At 32.5% G+C, this 17,530-nt stretch overlaps 1 protein-coding gene across 2 annotated transcripts in view; it reads right to left on the reverse strand.

Moving 5' to 3' along the window:
* Positions 1-12,930: 12,930 nt before the first annotated feature.
* LOC126714628 (triacylglycerol lipase 2) overlaps positions 12,931-17,530 on the reverse strand; it is a 59,495-nt gene continuing 54,895 nt past the window's right edge. For both annotated transcript variants that reach the window (XM_050414858.1, XM_050414856.1), the window contains exons 3-9: positions 16,124-16,264; positions 14,701-14,811; positions 14,255-14,398; positions 14,122-14,162; positions 13,940-14,019; positions 13,731-13,826; positions 12,931-13,363 (exon numbers count right to left, since the gene is read on the reverse strand). In XM_050414858.1, the coding sequence (XP_050270815.1) occupies positions 13,041-13,363; positions 13,731-13,826; positions 13,940-14,019; positions 14,122-14,162; positions 14,255-14,398; positions 14,701-14,811; positions 16,124-16,264 (936 nt within the window). In that variant the 3' untranslated portion in view covers positions 12,931-13,040. The remainder of the gene's footprint in view (positions 13,364-13,730; positions 13,827-13,939; positions 14,020-14,121; positions 14,163-14,254; positions 14,399-14,700; positions 14,812-16,123; positions 16,265-17,530) is intronic.

Raw genomic sequence — 17,530 nt, forward strand, 5'->3', positions numbered from 1 at the left:
TCTGTGTGTTTTGAAAAGGTACCATGTATGACTATTTATATTGTGAAAATGGGGGTTTGGAATGGCTCCCAAACGATGTGGGATTCGTTCCAAACCTCAACATCAATGCAGAAAACTTTTTTTTTTTTTTTTTTTTTTTAATGTTTCTGAAACCTTACATGCATGCGTAAGATTAGGCTTGCGTGCGCATGCCTAGGGCTTCCTTGGCTTTACTTTCCAAAAATATATTTATTTGCTCATTAAAAGTTACATTTTTCATTTTTAAATTTCTCAAGTCAATTTTAGCATCATTGGGGAACGGGGGCCTGAGTCGTAAAGGATGCAAAATGTGGTGTCTACACACACACACACACACACACACACACACACATGTACATATATATTAATAGACAAAGTTTAGAGAAAATCCAATTAGATATTAATTGAATTCTCAACTTTGCGCCACATGTCCCATTTAATTTTTAATTTTGTGTAAAGTGAATTATTGAGTGTAAAAATCTAAGAGTCTAATTTCAATTAGATTCTAAATTAGATTTCAATTGGAGTCCAATTTTCGGCTACGTGTCCATCTAAGTTTTTAATTTATGTGACAAGTGAATTATTGGGTGTAAAAATCATAAAGTCTAAAATAAATTAAATTCTAAATCATATATATATATATATATATATATATATATATATATATAATGAGAAACCATTACAAAATTTAGAAATGTATGGTTTAAAAAAAAGTGTAAACTAAAGCAATGTATAATTTGAACTGTATAATTGTAATTATTTTTAATTATACTCATGCATATGCATGGAGTTACACACTAGTTTGAATAATGAACTCATACTTGCATTAGCAATACAGATTAAAATTAAAATTTGATTTTCCTTAGCTTCAAATGTTGTTTAGGGTCAACAAGTAAACTTTATTTTTTGTATGGTCACTATAACAAAATGTATTTTCAGTGACGAAAAAATTCGTCACTAAAAGTCCAGTTTTTCGTTGCCAAGAACCTTTAGCAACGAAATCTACTAATTAGTGACGAAACTCATTTCGTCGCTAAAACCCCGCCACTAGAAGTCCTGGCGACGAAAAATTTCATCACTAAAAGTCCAATTTGTTTTAAAAAAAAAAAAAAAAACTTTTAGCGACGAAAACGTTTTGTTGCTAAATGTTTTCCTCGCTAAAAACACTATTTAGTGACAAATAATTTTGTCACTAAAACTATGTTCGGGTATATATAGTGACGAAAAAGTTCGTCACCAAAACCATTTTTAAGAAAATCTAAGCACATATAGAGACGAAAATTTTCATCACTAAAACCATTTCTTACAAAATTTTGCTACATTTAGCGACGAATTTTTCCGTCACAAATATAGTAACAAAAAATTGTTTTAGTGACGAAATATTTCGTTGCTAAAACTTATTTTCTGTTTTTATTTTTTTATGGCTTTGATATTAACTTGTAACCTGTCATTATATTATTAAAACCTCACATTTGAATAATACATTTATTTCAACAACACATCTATAAAAAAAAATCCATACATTCCATAAGTAAAAAATAAAACAAGTATTCAATTCAAACTCCTTCCATACAATAATTGTTTGCAACACATACAATAACTCAAGATGTTTTATAACAATACAAAAAATGTAGTATAATATAATTATAACTAACGGAAGATGTCCTCATATGTTTTTAAGTAATGCCAAAAGTAAATCCTCTAAAAGCCACCAATAAGAAATCTGTACAAATATAAAAACAATACTACATTAAAATCGTAAAGTAAAAACATTAACTATGTTATAAGAAACATTTCTAACAATGCATTAAGAGTAGCCACACCAATGAATTAAAATCACAACTCCTAATGTATAAGTTATAGAAAGCAAATATAGATTTTCAAGTGTAATATAATACAATTAGTTTCAAATAATGCATAAAAAAAAGTAGTTACACCATGTAATGTGGGTCAATTGCTAAAATAAAGTACTAACCAAAAAATGTTTTAACTTGAAGTTAAACCACCCCCATAGGTAAGAGCGTCATCATAACCATTACTCCTCAAAATGTTAAGAATATTCTTTTAAACCTCTTCTTGCTTAGCTCGTGCCTCTTGGTTCCTAACTCTTGCCTCTTTGAGCTAAATAATCTCATTTTCTAGCCATTGGATATACTCCGCCCAGGAATTAGATGAGGCGGTGGTTACTAGAGGAGAGGAAGGTCTCATGCCAAGTCCATTTACAATACCAGACTTCTTCTTAAAAACCAAGTTTGAGATCTCCTCTTGTGTAAGGGGAATTGCATTAGGATATTGACAATGTTCCTCTTACACTTTGAGAATATTTTCCTATCATTTGAAAGAGAGAAAGAAACAAACAATCACAACATTAATACTACATATGTTATAGTTTTACAAACATGATAGGGATGGAATGATACACATATATGTCGCTTCATCTTCATGATGTATTCTTATATTTGTATTTGGATTGAAATGAACTTCTTTGAAGATTTTTACCAATTCAGGAACTTGACCGTCATTATTATTTGTTTGATTAATTAACATTCAAGTGTTAGATAGATATACTTAATTAATCACAACCTGTAATATACTAAGGTTTAAGAAAATGAAAAAAACACGCACCTTCTCATCAACCCTAACAGCAAGTGTCTTTGTCCTGCATCTATGTTTGCCTGAAATTTTCTTCCTATTTTCAAAGTTCTTTCTTGATTTTTTCTAATAAACAACATTCAAGATACTTATTAGATCATGAATAAAACAGTATACATTTACTTCATCTAAGTATTAATGTAATCAGTTGACAACATAATATAGTAAACATTGGATAATAATAATATACGCATAATTAAGTATGTTCTATGTAATTATCAGTCGTGCTAGTTAATGCGCTGGTAGTCTGTGCCTCTGCATTAGAATAACTTTGGGCGAGAGGATTTGCTTTAGGAGGGGTTTCCGTAGATTGGACCATCGGGACAGATGCCTCACCTCGCGAGCGTGTAAGTCGTCTTGGTGTCATCTGTAACTAACAAACATACATATAATGGAACAACAAAGTCATTACAAGTAGTGGAACAATAAATTTATTATCATCTATTGTACCCTATGAAACATCTATTATATCTTATGGATTACAGAATTAGATGACTCATCATCATTATCATCTTCACCAATAGGTGGTAGATAATCATCATCTACCACAACACTAGTTCTACTTCTTTTCCCTTTTGCACAATTGGATTGAGCAGAACCCTTTAGAGAAGTTGAGATGTGCTTCAATCCCAAAGCATTAATTCTCTCTTGGTTTTGCCTTATTCTATCTGATCTTGCCATCTCATACCTCGATATATTATGAGTATATTTGGCCTTTTTGGGCATTTTTTGAAACTATGTATTGACATGAAAGATAAGTACAATTGCTACTAACTTAATATTATAGTCCACACCATTATCCATAATAACGAATTCACAAGTCTAAAATTTGAACATAATTGCTACTAACTTAATACAACAAATGACCACATCAATATTCATATCAACTTCAAGATAAATACAAAACATCTCAATAACAATTACTACTAACTTTACATATCATAGTCTACACCATTATCCATATCAAGCAATTCACAAGTGCTAAATTTAAACACAATTACTACTAACTCAACACAACAAATGACCACATCAATATCCATATCAAGTTCAAGATAAGTACAAAACAATTGCTACTTAGACAAGCATAAAACTTTAAGATTAGCAAACAACATTTAAGACAATTGTTATGAACTCTACATATCATAATCCATATCAAGATCAAAATCAGGTATGTCATGCTTTTCATTTTGATTAGCATCTCTTGAAGTTCCACCTTCAAGAACAACCTCAGTTTCAACATCACCTATACAATAGTCAATAATATTGTCCTCAACATTGATAGAGACAACATCAACAATCGCTTCTTGTTGGAATGCATCACTATCTTCTGTATTATTATTGGATTCTTCACCCCCGACTTCCGGGACATCAAACACTCCCCTATATTGGATGAATTGTACAATTTTCCAAGATTCATCCAATTTGGTATCTTGAAGGTAAAAAATTTGTCTCGCTTGACTAGAAAGTATAAAAGGGTCATTTTCATACCACCGACTTGTAACATCAATACTTGTGCAGTATGCATCAGTTCTTATCATTCTCCTTCGACCATTGGTACCAGTATTGTACCATTCACACTGGAACAAAACAACTTTATGGCGAAACACATACTCCGATTCCCAAATTTTGAACATATGACCATAGAAGTCGTGCATTTCTCCCTTATGGTCGCCTTTGGTACATACACCACTGTTTTGGGTTACACGACAATTGTCTAGGTCCCTTATATGGAACTTTACACCATTGACCATACAAACTATGTACTTCTTCACATGTGGCTTAGGACCATTTGCTAATGACCATAACTGTTTAGTAACTTTTGGTGACTCGTTAACTTTCAATCTATTCATCTATAATGACATACAACAAGTGATATTAATTAGTAATAAGCAATGACGAAATTATTTAAATTTTTAATTTTTATTAGTGTGTGATTAAATTTCAAATGTCTTACACGTTCTTTGAACCACTTGGGAAACTCTTGTCATTGGATTTGAGTTATGGCTTCTCTAGTAGGATTATGCAATGTGCTTTTATGTTCACTGTTAAAAATAAAGTGATTTATTTTCAGCTAAGCATTGCAAATAATATTCAAAACTTGATCATGCAATACATGCATATGAAATCACATACTTTAAATAAGACTCTAGGTCAGAACTATTGTACAACAAGTACCAATGAGCAGTATCAAGTAATGCACGAGACAAGTTGACATCATTCCTCCTACCACCTGTAGGTCGGGCAGTCTGTGAAAAAACTATCAATCCTTCGCTAGATTCACCAAAATCTTTATTTCTTTCTCTTCGATTATGCACAGTTTCGATCCCATCAATATTCAAAGACTAGTTGTTAATACATTCTTTGAGAATGTAAGCCTCTACAATCGAACATTTTGGTCGAGCTCGGTTGGAAACATATCTTTTCAATTTTCCAGGGTACCTACGAGGAAAAAATACGTACATTATGTAATTTTATACCACATGGGAAAGATGTAATTGATGGATGTATCAAAAAATCTAATTACCTTTCAATTGGGTACATCTATCGATATTGTACCGGGCTTCCTAGAATTACTTCTGGAGGTAAGTGAACAGTAAGGTGGACCATAATATCAAAGAATACTGGAGGAAAGAACCTCTCAAGCTTACATAGTATAAGAACTATACGTTCTTCTAGTTTCTCCAATTCACTCCACTTTAGGGTCCTTGAGCATAAGTCTTGGAAGAAGCTGCCCAACTCAAACAATACAATACTAATGTCTTTATGTACAAACCCTCGCAACCCAATTGGAAGAATTCGTTGTAGTAGCATATGACAGTTGTGGCTTTTCAAACCAGATAATCCATCACTTTTTGCATTCACTGTCCTTTTTGCATTCACCGTAAATACTCTCACTAATGTTCTTCTCCACATGCATGACATCAATGTTGTGCTTAAGCTTTTTATTTTTCTAGTATGGAAGCTTGTACAAAATACTTACCTTTAACCAATTTGACTCTCCAATGAGTTGTCTCTTCTTGTTACTTGGATGCTTTCCTAAAATTATATTTGTCATTATATCTAGCTGCTCTTATATCTTTCCCACTTGTAACACTAAAGATATCTTCTATTTCTCCGATAAACCATTATGTAACTGACTATATCTCCAACAATGTTCCATAGGCAAATAAGCTTGATGGTTAATTAATCCAATTTTACTTTCCAAAGCTTCTGAATATGGTTCATCGTTGCAAGTATAACAAGAATAATAACCCTTTGTCCTCCACCCAAACACGTTACCAAATCCAAGATAGTCATGTATTGTCCACAACAAAGTTGCACGCATCTGAAAATGCTTTTTACTATAAGCATCATAAGTTTCTACACCTTCTTCCCACACCTCCTTCAACTCGTCAACTACTGGTTTCAAGTAAATATCAATCTCATTTCCCAATTGATGGAGACCAGGAATAAGTAAGAACAACATAAAATATGGTTCCTTCATAACCAACTAAGACGGTAGGTTATAGGGGATAAGTATGACAGGTCACATACTATAGTTGTTGTTCATATTCCCAAAAGGGTTAAATCCATCTGTAGCCAACCCTAGCCTTATATTGCGAGGTTTGAGGGCAAAATCAGGATGTTTGAAATCAAACTCCTTCTGCTTCTCATTATCAGCCGGATGCTTCATTATCCCATTGTCCACACGTTTGTCTATATACCATTTCATGTCCTTAGCTCTTTGGCTTGACATGTACAATTTCCTCAGTTTCGGTGTCAACGGGAAGTAACGCAAAACCTTATGAGAAATCTTCTTACCTTGGGCACGTGTATCCTTGTACCTAGGCGCCTCACACACCGGACATTTATTAAGGTTTTTATCTTCCTTCCAAAATAACGCACAATTATTTTTGCATGTATCTATATGCTCGTATGACATGCCCAACTCACGTAATATCTTCTTTACTTCATAAGTTGACCTTGGAACCAAGTTACCTTTCAGTCAAATCTTTGTCAGCAATTGTAGCATCATATCAAGTTCCTTATTACTCAAGTTGGTTATTACCTTTATATTCAACATCTCAATAAGAAACTTCAAGATACTATAATTAGTGCAACCCGGATACAACTCACGCTTTGCATCTTCCTCAAGTTTGTTAAAATTACACACTTCCTCATCTTCAGTTGCATTTCTTGGTTTCCCTCTAATTCGGTCATCTACTAAGGCATCGATACCATTCATATGATCACCATCCGACATTTCATTATCATGAATGTTCTCGTTTAATACACGAGGTTCTCCATGATTATACCAATTAATGTAAAATTGCATAATCCTACAATGAAGCAAATGGATATGCACAGTATGAGGAGATTGCTAATAGCAATTCACACAGTGAATACATGGGCACAAAATATTACCACTCAAGTCCACAACCGCTCTTGCAAAATTAATAAATGTATTGACCCCTTCAATATATGGATGACTTAATCTGCCATCGGGTGTTTTACCCATTGTCATCTAACTTTTATCCATGTTTGACTACAATTGTAATGTGAATGCTACTTTAGTAAAATAAGGACAACTCATACATAATATATTCTAATATCTAATTCATGAATGCACAACTCATGTTATCTCATTCATGAATGCACAAGTCTATATCAATACTTAAACAAATATACATTGCATACTCAAACACTCCTAATATGAATTTAAACCACCTTATAATACTATGCAAGCCACCTGCTTACTCCAACACAACAATCCACCGCAAAACCAATCACAAACATCACAAGTACAATGCTTACAAGTATTGAAATCGAATAAAGTAATACTTATCACATCTAATTAACAAGTTTCATTCACATTTGCAAGAAATTAAAAACACTCTCAATGTGAATTTAAACCACCTTATAACACCATGCAAGCCACCCGCTTGCTCCAACATAACAACCCATCATAAAATCAATCACAAATATCACAAATATAGAGTGTTTACAAGTATTGAAATCAATTAAAGTACTATTCATCACATCTAATCAACAAGGTCCATTCACATTTGTAAGAAATTAAAAACACTCTCAATATGAATTTAAACCACTTTATAACACTATGCAAGCCACCTGTTTGCTCCAACATAACAACCCACAGCAAAACCAATCACAAACATCACAAGCACAATGCTTACAAGTATTGAAATTAAATAAAGTAATACTCATCACATCTAATTAACAAGTTTCATTCACATTTGTAAGAAATTAAAACACTCCCAATATGAATTTAAACCACCTTATAACACCATGCAAACCACCTGCTTGCTCAAACACAACAACCCATCACAAAACCAATCACAAACATCACAAATATAGAGTTTTATAGGTATTTGAATAGATTTTACTTACTATGATCAAGTTAAGCGTACAAGTCTGATTTGTTGGCTAAGCTTTGGTCTTTGACTTTCACAGATCTAAGCCTCTTTCTATTCCCCCACAACAACCCAAACAATCACTAACCTTGTCATCACATTCAACCAAAAACCATTAAATTTCTAATAATACTCAAACTGATAAATAAAAAACATAATTTTGTATCTATTAAACGTGCATTAATCTTAAATTATAAATATATGGGATTGAGTCAATCACACAGTTCTGTAGAGAAGTGCTTCTATGAAGTAAACCAACAAGACCACATTGCCTCTTCCAGGCTGAAATGGCTCGAACCCATGAATGAGACATACCCAAATGTTTTGGTTATTCTAATAGCCACCCACTATTCATAGAAATACACACATATACAGTTCCCACTCCTTACTACCAAAGCCACCAAATACTCCAACTACAACATACATAATGATTATTAAAATGAGTATAGCATAAAAAGCATGGGCACAGCAATGTTTAAGACTAAACCAAAAAATCCCAACTTCTAAAAATCCAATATAATGAAACAAAATTCTAAATATATTACACAAATTTTATTAAAAACATCTGCCATATTTAATACATTTTTTTTTTATAAATATTAAATCTATATAATAAATTTTCATGATTTTTATGTACTATAGATGAAGATGACTAAAGAAATTTTGCTATAGAATATAGAAAAGGCTTAGGAGAATTTTTTTTATTGGAATCTTAAAGAATGACAAAGCCATCAACATGAATTTATTGTTTTTTTTTCTTTTTGAAAATTAAATTAAAAAGCAAAAGAGAAGTCAGGGGACTTACTCAAAGAGTTCGAATGGGGATCTAACCAAAGAGGCTGTCGGAATTGTCACGCCGTACCCAGAACCGTCGTGAGAATGGGTGTGAGTTTCGAAGTCGACGGCGGTGACGACTTCAAAACTTTAGCGAATGGGTTCGTAACGATTGGGTTTGGGTTTGGAACCGTCGTGAATGGTTATCGGCATCAATTATTGGAGCCATTGTGAATGGTTTTTAATGATTAGGTTTGGGTTCATAATGATTGGGTTTGGGTTTAGGTTCGGAACCATCGCGAATGGTTATCGGCGACGGTTTGGGTTCTTATTGGCAACAGTTGTCTCTGATCGGCGTCGCTTGGTTTCTTTTTGGATCGGGGTGGGTTGGGTTCTTTTGGCATTTGTGTTATTTGGGAGTCAAACAGGGTAGTGTTCATCAAAAAGAAATAAAACAGGTCATGGGTATTTATAGTGGTCTTTAGCGATGAATTGGTCCGTCACTATTGCTTCCTCTTTGTCGCAAAAGGTAGTAGGCTTTTATGTTTTTAGCGACGAAGGTCAATTTCGTCACTAAAGAACCCAAATTTTGTAAAGAATTTTAGAGACGAAATTCATATTTTGTTACTATAGTATACTTTTAGTGTTGAATTGTGATTTCGTCGCTAAAAACATGGAAGTGCAAAACTATTATTATTTTTAGTGACGACTATTTTCCATCGCTAATTCTTCCTTATAGCGACGAAAGGATTTTCGTTACTAATACTATCCACAGCAATACCTACAGTGACAAAATATTTCGTCACTAAAAATTTCAACTTTTAGCAACGAAATATTTCATCGCTATAGATTAATTAAGCTCGCGCCAAAGTTTCCCTCCACTGGTGCCCATTTTTCAGATCACAATAGCGATGAAATTTATTTTTTGTCGCTAAATGTTATAATTTTTTTCATTATTAGTGACAAGATTCATATTTCCTCACTAATGGTAAAATACATTTTGTTGTAGTGGGTACTAAATTAAAGGGTTGTAGTAAGAGTAATGGTAAGATAGATAGGGAATAATGGGGAGAAAAGAGGCACAAAGGAAGAAGAAAAAATAGAGGAGTTATGACGATAAGGTGGGAAATATTAGCAAAATTAATTGCTAGGCTTCCATGATTGTATATTGTATAGAGAGCCTGGTATGACCCCTTCACTCTTGAAATTCTAATTCCGTCCTTAGTTTTAAGGCGAAAATGCACTTTTAGTCCCTATATTTTGGGCTTATTCTTATTTTGGTCCCTAAATTGATTTGCGCCTACTTCAGTCCTTGAAAACAGAAAATCACATCTATTTTAGTCTTTATCGTCAACTCACTAACAGAAATATCCTACATGGCAAACGGAGTGCATATATAGCATGTTAGATGTTGACATGGCTAATAAATTAATATTAAAAAATGCCACATCAACATCTAATTTTAAAAAATTAATTTATCAATTTTAACAAAATTAAAAAACATAAAAAATTGAAAACGTAAAAATACATAAATTCAAATTTGAAAAAGAATACAAAAGAACTTGAACCCAGATCATACAAAAACTCAAGAACACAAACTCATATCACAAGAACACAAAACTACAAACTATAAAACAATAATTAATTTTTTTTTTTAAAAATCCTAAATCATTTCTTTTAAAAAGCAATAGGAATCTGACATTTCACACCCTTATCTTTTTAATTCTTTTTCTTTTTTCTTTTTCTTTATATTCTTCGAATTCTTTTATTTGTATCCATCTCACACGTTCAGGTGTACTTTGAGGGGCGCGACTTCTGTCCAGTGCACTAAACCCACTACGATCATGACACGTATCTACTTTTGGACACACATTGTGATCGCAGTGGGTCCAATGTCACAAGACACTAAACGAAAGCCGCACCCTACTTTGAGAAGCTTCAAAGAAGATTTTGTTGTCTTATACAAAGACATCTTTCCTCTTGAAATCTATTAGTTTGCACTCTGGAAAGCTTTTCCACATAGACAAACGGCAACACCTGCAGAGAGTCCTTAAGATATGCATGCTTGGAATCTAACATTCTACAATGGAAAGCATTTTCCACGAAAACGTTTTCACTAAACTCTCTCTAATCTCAAATTCTCTCTCTCTTCACCATAGCTCCCTGGTTGGAGCTCACAAGCTCAGCCTTCTTCTCCACCACACGCCACCGCCATCGTGGTAGTGGCCTCCACCTTTAGAGATCCATAGTGATAGATGGGTTGATCGGTTTGATTTGGTTTTGGTTTGATTTGCATTTGATGGGTTGGTGCGTTTGATGGGTTTGATTTGGTTTTGTTGATAGATGGGTTGATTGGTTTGATTTGGTTTTGGTTTGATATGCATTTGATGGGTTGATCCATTTAATGGGTTTGATTTGGTTTTGGTTTCATATGCATTGATGGGTTGATCCGTTTGATGGGTTTGATTTAGTTTTGGCTTCATATGGGTTTGATGGATTGATCGGTTTTGATTTCTTTTTTCACATGGGTTTGATCGGTTTAATCTCAAATTGTTGGCTTCTGTTTTGGTTTTGGTTTCACATTTTGATGGGTTTGTTGGGTATCAAGAACATGAACAATCATGTTCTTTCCAAAACATGAAGAACACAAAGAACATGTTCTTCCAAAATGTAAATGAAAAGAAAAAGAAAATAAATAAATTATATATTATTATTTGTTTTTAAATCATAATTTCGAATTTTGTTTCATTATTTTTTTTTTCGACGTAGTTTTTTTAAAAAAAAAAAAAAAATTAAAATGTTGATGTGGCATTTTTTAAAATGCCAACTAAAATTTTTAATATTATTTTATTAGCCACATCAGCATTTAACATGCCATATATGCACTTTGTTTGCCAAGTAGGATTTTTCTATTGTAGGTTAACAACAGGGACTAAAATGGATGTGATTTTCCGTTTTTAGGGACTAAGGTAGGCGTGAAATCAATTTAAGGACTAAAATGAGAATAAGTCCAAAATATAAGGGCCAAAAGTGCATTTTCGCCTAATTTTAAAAGGGAAAATAAAGTAACTTTTTAAGTCTAGCGTGCATGCTCAAATCCTGAGTCTTCCCTAGATAAATCAAATCTATTTAAATTATTAGATGGAGTCACTGGAAATTTTCCAAGATGTCAATTCACTTCAATATCTTCCAAATTTGTATTGGAATGTACATGCTTTGGGCATGAAAAGCAGTCTACAAGTTAGAAAATAATGTTTTCTTGTTTGTATTAAGGATGAGTATCTTATAGATTCATTCTATAATCTTGTTGACAATCTTCATTCTTATTCTTAGTTATTTTCAATCAAACAGAAAGTGCATATTTAGGAAAGTATATCTTTCACACTTACTTTATCTTATCCTCAAATTTTAGAAAAGCATATAAAATATTCAAAATTGTAAGTCCAATCATGGACGGAGGTATTATTGGACTTTAGTAAGGGGGGGGGGGGGGAGGGGATGCCCCTAATTTTTTTAATAAAAAATACTATTATATATATAGATACTAATTTTAGCAATTTTGTTCAATAAAATTCCACTTTGTCTCCCTTAACAATATCATTGATTTTTTTAAGAGTAATTCTACATTCACAAACTTTTTTACAAACTAGTGAGTTAGCAAATTCTTACTAGTTTGCATTTAGGCTCATTACTTACATTATTATTTTTTACTTATGAATAACTACTACTCACTACATCAGTAATTTATAAAAAAAAAAAGTTTGTAATTCTAACATTTTCATCTTTTTAAAGACCATAAAAAATTTACAGATCTAAAATATAAAACAAAATATTTAAGCCCAACAAATTTAGCCCAACAACAAAAACTACAAATAACAAATTTAAATGACATTAAACCCAATCAACCAATTATATGTAAAATAAATTGTCCAGCCCTTTAATAAATTATAAACTAAATAATTTTGTCCTTAGTTTGAATGCACTAAAGACACCAAAAATTAAATTTAAATTTAAAATAAAAAACTTCAATGGCCATGCAACAGTAGAGCAGAGCCGAAGGCCGAAACCGCCACAATTAGAAGCAGAGTCACCTCCCTTTATTACTAGCTAGGTAATTTACCTAGTAATAAATATAAACTAGATAATTAATGTTGATCACACAACCGAGGCCTCCATCAAGGATCATTAGTGTTGGCGCTTAAAAAATTGAACCACTTGACTGTAAACGACGTCCTTGGCATTCACTCCCATGATGAAATCTGCGTGAGCATAATCCTTGATGAACTGAACTGAGAGTTTGTCTACATCATGGGACTTTAAATCATCAAGTAAATGTTCAACATCTAGGACATCAGAGAGTGCATCTTGGCCACCATAGCTAAGGAACATAGGAAGGTCATGGGGAATGTTGGAGAGGTTATAAATTGGTGGCACGGCTTCCCCATAATGCATCAAATTATAGTCAAGCCTCCCATAGTTGTATTTTGCCACAACACCATCTCTAACAGCTGCAAATTTATAGTTCAAAATCTTCCTCAGTGAGTTATTCATAAGTAAATATCAATGACTTTTCTGGCAGTTTGTAACAAAGACTACCCAAAAAGAATTATTCGTGGTGAAGTACTAAGAAATAACATTAGTAAAGTGACATACAATTTCCAGTTCCACACTTCCACTGTATAAAATGACATCAAAAATAGTATATACAAACTCATTCTTCGTGTAATATTGCACCTTAAGCCTTTTGATCACATGAATTTTCATACCCCAAAATAGTAAAAAGTCATATACAGTCTCAATGAAAAGAAAAAAAAGTTTAAAATGCGCGTCACAAGAATCAGCGTAAAAAGTTATCAAGTTCAGAAACAAACTTACTTTGAGAAAGGTGCACCATGTTCATGATTGATGTTGGCTGAGGTTCATTCATCAGGAAGAGATCAACGGTTGAGGAATTAAGGCAGCAATTTTTCCCTTGATTGAACACAAAGTTGGTACCATTGCATGAGTTAGTTCCTTCAAAAATATTTTCTATGTATAAAATCCATTGTACTATTGAAGCTACCGATCAATGCAGAGACTAATACCAGCAATTGCGGTCAGTAAGTCGGAGCAGTCAACCCCGGGATTATCACATAGAAACTTGAGAAAGTCACCCCCAGCTTCCCTATATAAAAGGATTTGCAGATCAAAACCCATCAATTTAGAACATTGTAATTCTATAATATGAAGTAACTTCTATATCTTCAGTAACTCTTGGGACTCTTACGCTTTGGGATTGAACTCTGCTAGACCAAATAGCCTGCCGATCTGTTGTCAAAATCAAGCATTTCTGTCATGTTCATGCTGTTTATTCTTGTTTAATAAATTAACATTATGTAGGGCATCATTGATGACCTTACCTCACCAACAAAGGATCTGGCAGCAACATCGCCAAGTGCAGTTTTCATGTGGCTCAAATAAGCAATTGGACTCAACAATGCTGCGGATTTCAGCTGGTTCACTAGTTTACCTTCCGAGAAGGATGCCAAAGCTGTTAAAGTTCCCTACCAAAGATTGCCCAGGTGTCCAAATTTTAATAGAATACAATGGACGGTTTTTTCTAGTTATTCCAAACTTTTGAATATCACATTACTAGTACTCTCTCATTTTCAACAGAAAGTTTGGACAAATTTATTAGTATATGGCTAAAGTCATTAATGCTAGACGTCCAAATAATTAAGATAACAAAATGATTCATAGCATTACAAAGGCTTTTTTGCAAATCCAAGAACAATGAATATGTCTTAGATTCAATGTGTAACATATGTAGCTTTGAAGGGGTGCATAATATGATGATGATGCTCACCAGGGAATGGCCCACGTAATCAATCTTCTGCCCTGTTTGGCCATACACATAGTCAAAAAGAGCAGGTAGCTCAAAGGAAACCAATTCATCCCATGACCAATTCCAGAAAGCCTGTCATATTTACAGTATTGACAAACCATCAGTAACACATAATAAAGAAGATGAGGGGAATTAAGAAAAGGAAAATTATAAAAATTAATTAAATCCACATGAACCACATGAATCGATGAGTTCAAATGGTCTACAATCAAATATCTTTTATAAAAGATATGCTAAATTACCCATGTAACATTTAAAAAAAAAAATTATCCACTTACCAACTCAATTTTTTTTATATAAAATGTAACAACCCAATAAGTATATAGTATATATGATTTAATTAGGTGTGACCACAAGCTAGGCTTGTTTTCACTTTTTTGTCCTGCTCAATGGTGACCCTAGAGTTCAACAAAATTCAAACCCAATTCTAGTTTTAACTGTTACAAAATTAAGTGATTTTTTTTTTTTTGCCGAAAATAAGCCAATTTTTTCAAGAAAAAAATATGTTACTTCCAAAAACCTACATATGTCCTAAGATTTGATTCCTTTAGACCTCCAAATAGGTACAATTAATGACACACTCATTAGTGTTCCTAGATCCTTTCCTTTTTTTATCGTGCTCTATGATGAACCTATATCCAAACCCAAAATCTAACAAAAGAAATTCAACCACCGCACTCAGACTTTCAGAGCCTTTTCTTTTTTTCTATTTTGTTTTCCTTTTCTTCTGATCAGCAGCAAGTGGGAAGCAGCCAGAACTTTTCATGGTCGAAAATCAAGGAAATTGAATCCTTATAAAACAGTGATCATCTAAATTATATCATGTTATATATTCAGTTATTGGAAGATTTTATCATTTGAATTATTTGATTTTTGAAAAAAAAAATTCTTTCCTTTTCTTTTAATTAAAGAATTTTTTTTAATAAACTTTTATCAAAGTTGAATCCTTTATACAAGTAGGATATTAATTAGGATTTGACCAATATATCTTTCTACTTAAAACTAGTACTATCACACTTTCCCTTTGCATCAAACTCATCTTAAAATTTCTTATTCGCAATCTTTTGCCACGTCAAATAAAATGAGAAAGTCTATGAATACCCCCAAAAAAAAAAAAAAAAAAGAATTGACAACAAATGTGGCAAATTATTAATAATAAATAAAAGAAAAAAAATTAAATAGTGGATTCAAAAAATTAGTATTAGTTTGTCAATTGTTATGAAACAATATTGTGATTTTTTTTTTTATATGAAACATTTCTCTAAACAAAAACAAGAAACCACTATTATCTATCATCATATATATATATATATATATATGCAGCATAAAATAGTTTTATGAAGTAATTAAATTGATGAGTAGTAAAGGGAAAGAGGAATAGAACCGGTTGGCTAGGGTCCAAGGAGACATGTCGTCGGCTTAATCTGGTCCCTCTGGTGTTAGAAATCCACACATCAAACCCGTTATCAGCTAAAATTAATGGTAGATTTTGCTCCGGAGAATTCAGAAGCCATGTCAATCCATCCTGCATATATAAAAAAAAAAAAAAAAAATCCAATCAAACATGCACCACGTAACTACATCGTTGAAATTCACGAACAACAAAACAAAATTGCTTTCCCATCAAAAAACAAACAAACAAACAAAATTGCCCGCCCATATCTCAATTTATGTGAGACTTTGCATGTTGTGGCTCAAGTAATAAGAACACGTAATACTGTAATAGTTCACGCAAGTTAAGAAGCTACGTAGAGATATCTTCAACTCTGGTCTAGTCAGATGGAATGGAATTATGCGTGAAACGGTGCATGATTTTGCGGACCGTTAGATTTTAGCAGGGCAGTGGGGCACCTTCAACATTTCTGCATAGATTAAGTCTAGTATCACAACTAGTTTTACAATATTGTCACAACTTTGCAGTGTAGCGACTTGTGAGTGGTGAAATAATGAATTCATATGGATCTAATATTTTATTTCCACCGCTTACAATTCGTCATATAAACAAATTGTGGCAAAAATTATAAAATTGTTATGTTAGTAAACATACTCTTCTACGTAACCTTCCTTTTGTCGTGGTGGCGATAAAACTTCAAATGGATTATTGGAACAATCAACTAGTATTAAAAAAAAAAAAAAAAAAAAAAAAAAAAAAAAAAAAAAAACTAGTATTAAAAACAGACCCATATCGCCTTGGTAATGTAAACGTGACTTTTGTTGTAAATACCTTTTAGCCACACACACAAAAAAGAGTGATTAAAATGGGATATGTCCACATTTGAAGAGATATTGACATATATTAGTGGTATGTTGGTTGACTTAAGAATTAGCACGATTGAGGGTTCAAACCTAATGGAATCTTCTCTAGTTGGATTAATCGGTTAATCTAATCATCCAACTTATAAGTTCAAATTTTTAATTATACAAAAGTTTTATTTTTTATTTATTTATTTATTTATCTCTTATTCTCCACTGATTTTATCATTATAAAAGAATTTTTCTATTAATGGATTAATTTTATATATAGTTTAGATTTTATATTATAAATCTAAAACTATATTTAATTTTAAATGATGTGATACTATATTTTTTTTGCATACCATTAAATACTTTTAAGAAACTTAACAAAATGGACTATCTGTTTCATATATGACGTTTTGTTGCAAGGGTAGAATAAATTATGTATCCAACCATATCTCTCGGCAAATTCGTTTTCACCTTTGTGCACAAACGCATTCATCTTTCTTGTGAGCAAATTTACCTTCACAATGTGGTGACCAATGACCAACCTCAC

The sequence above is a fragment of the Quercus robur genome, chromosome 2 (assembly GCF_932294415.1).
Source record: "Quercus robur chromosome 2, dhQueRobu3.1, whole genome shotgun sequence".
Taxonomy (NCBI): Eukaryota; Viridiplantae; Streptophyta; class Magnoliopsida; order Fagales; family Fagaceae; genus Quercus; species Quercus robur.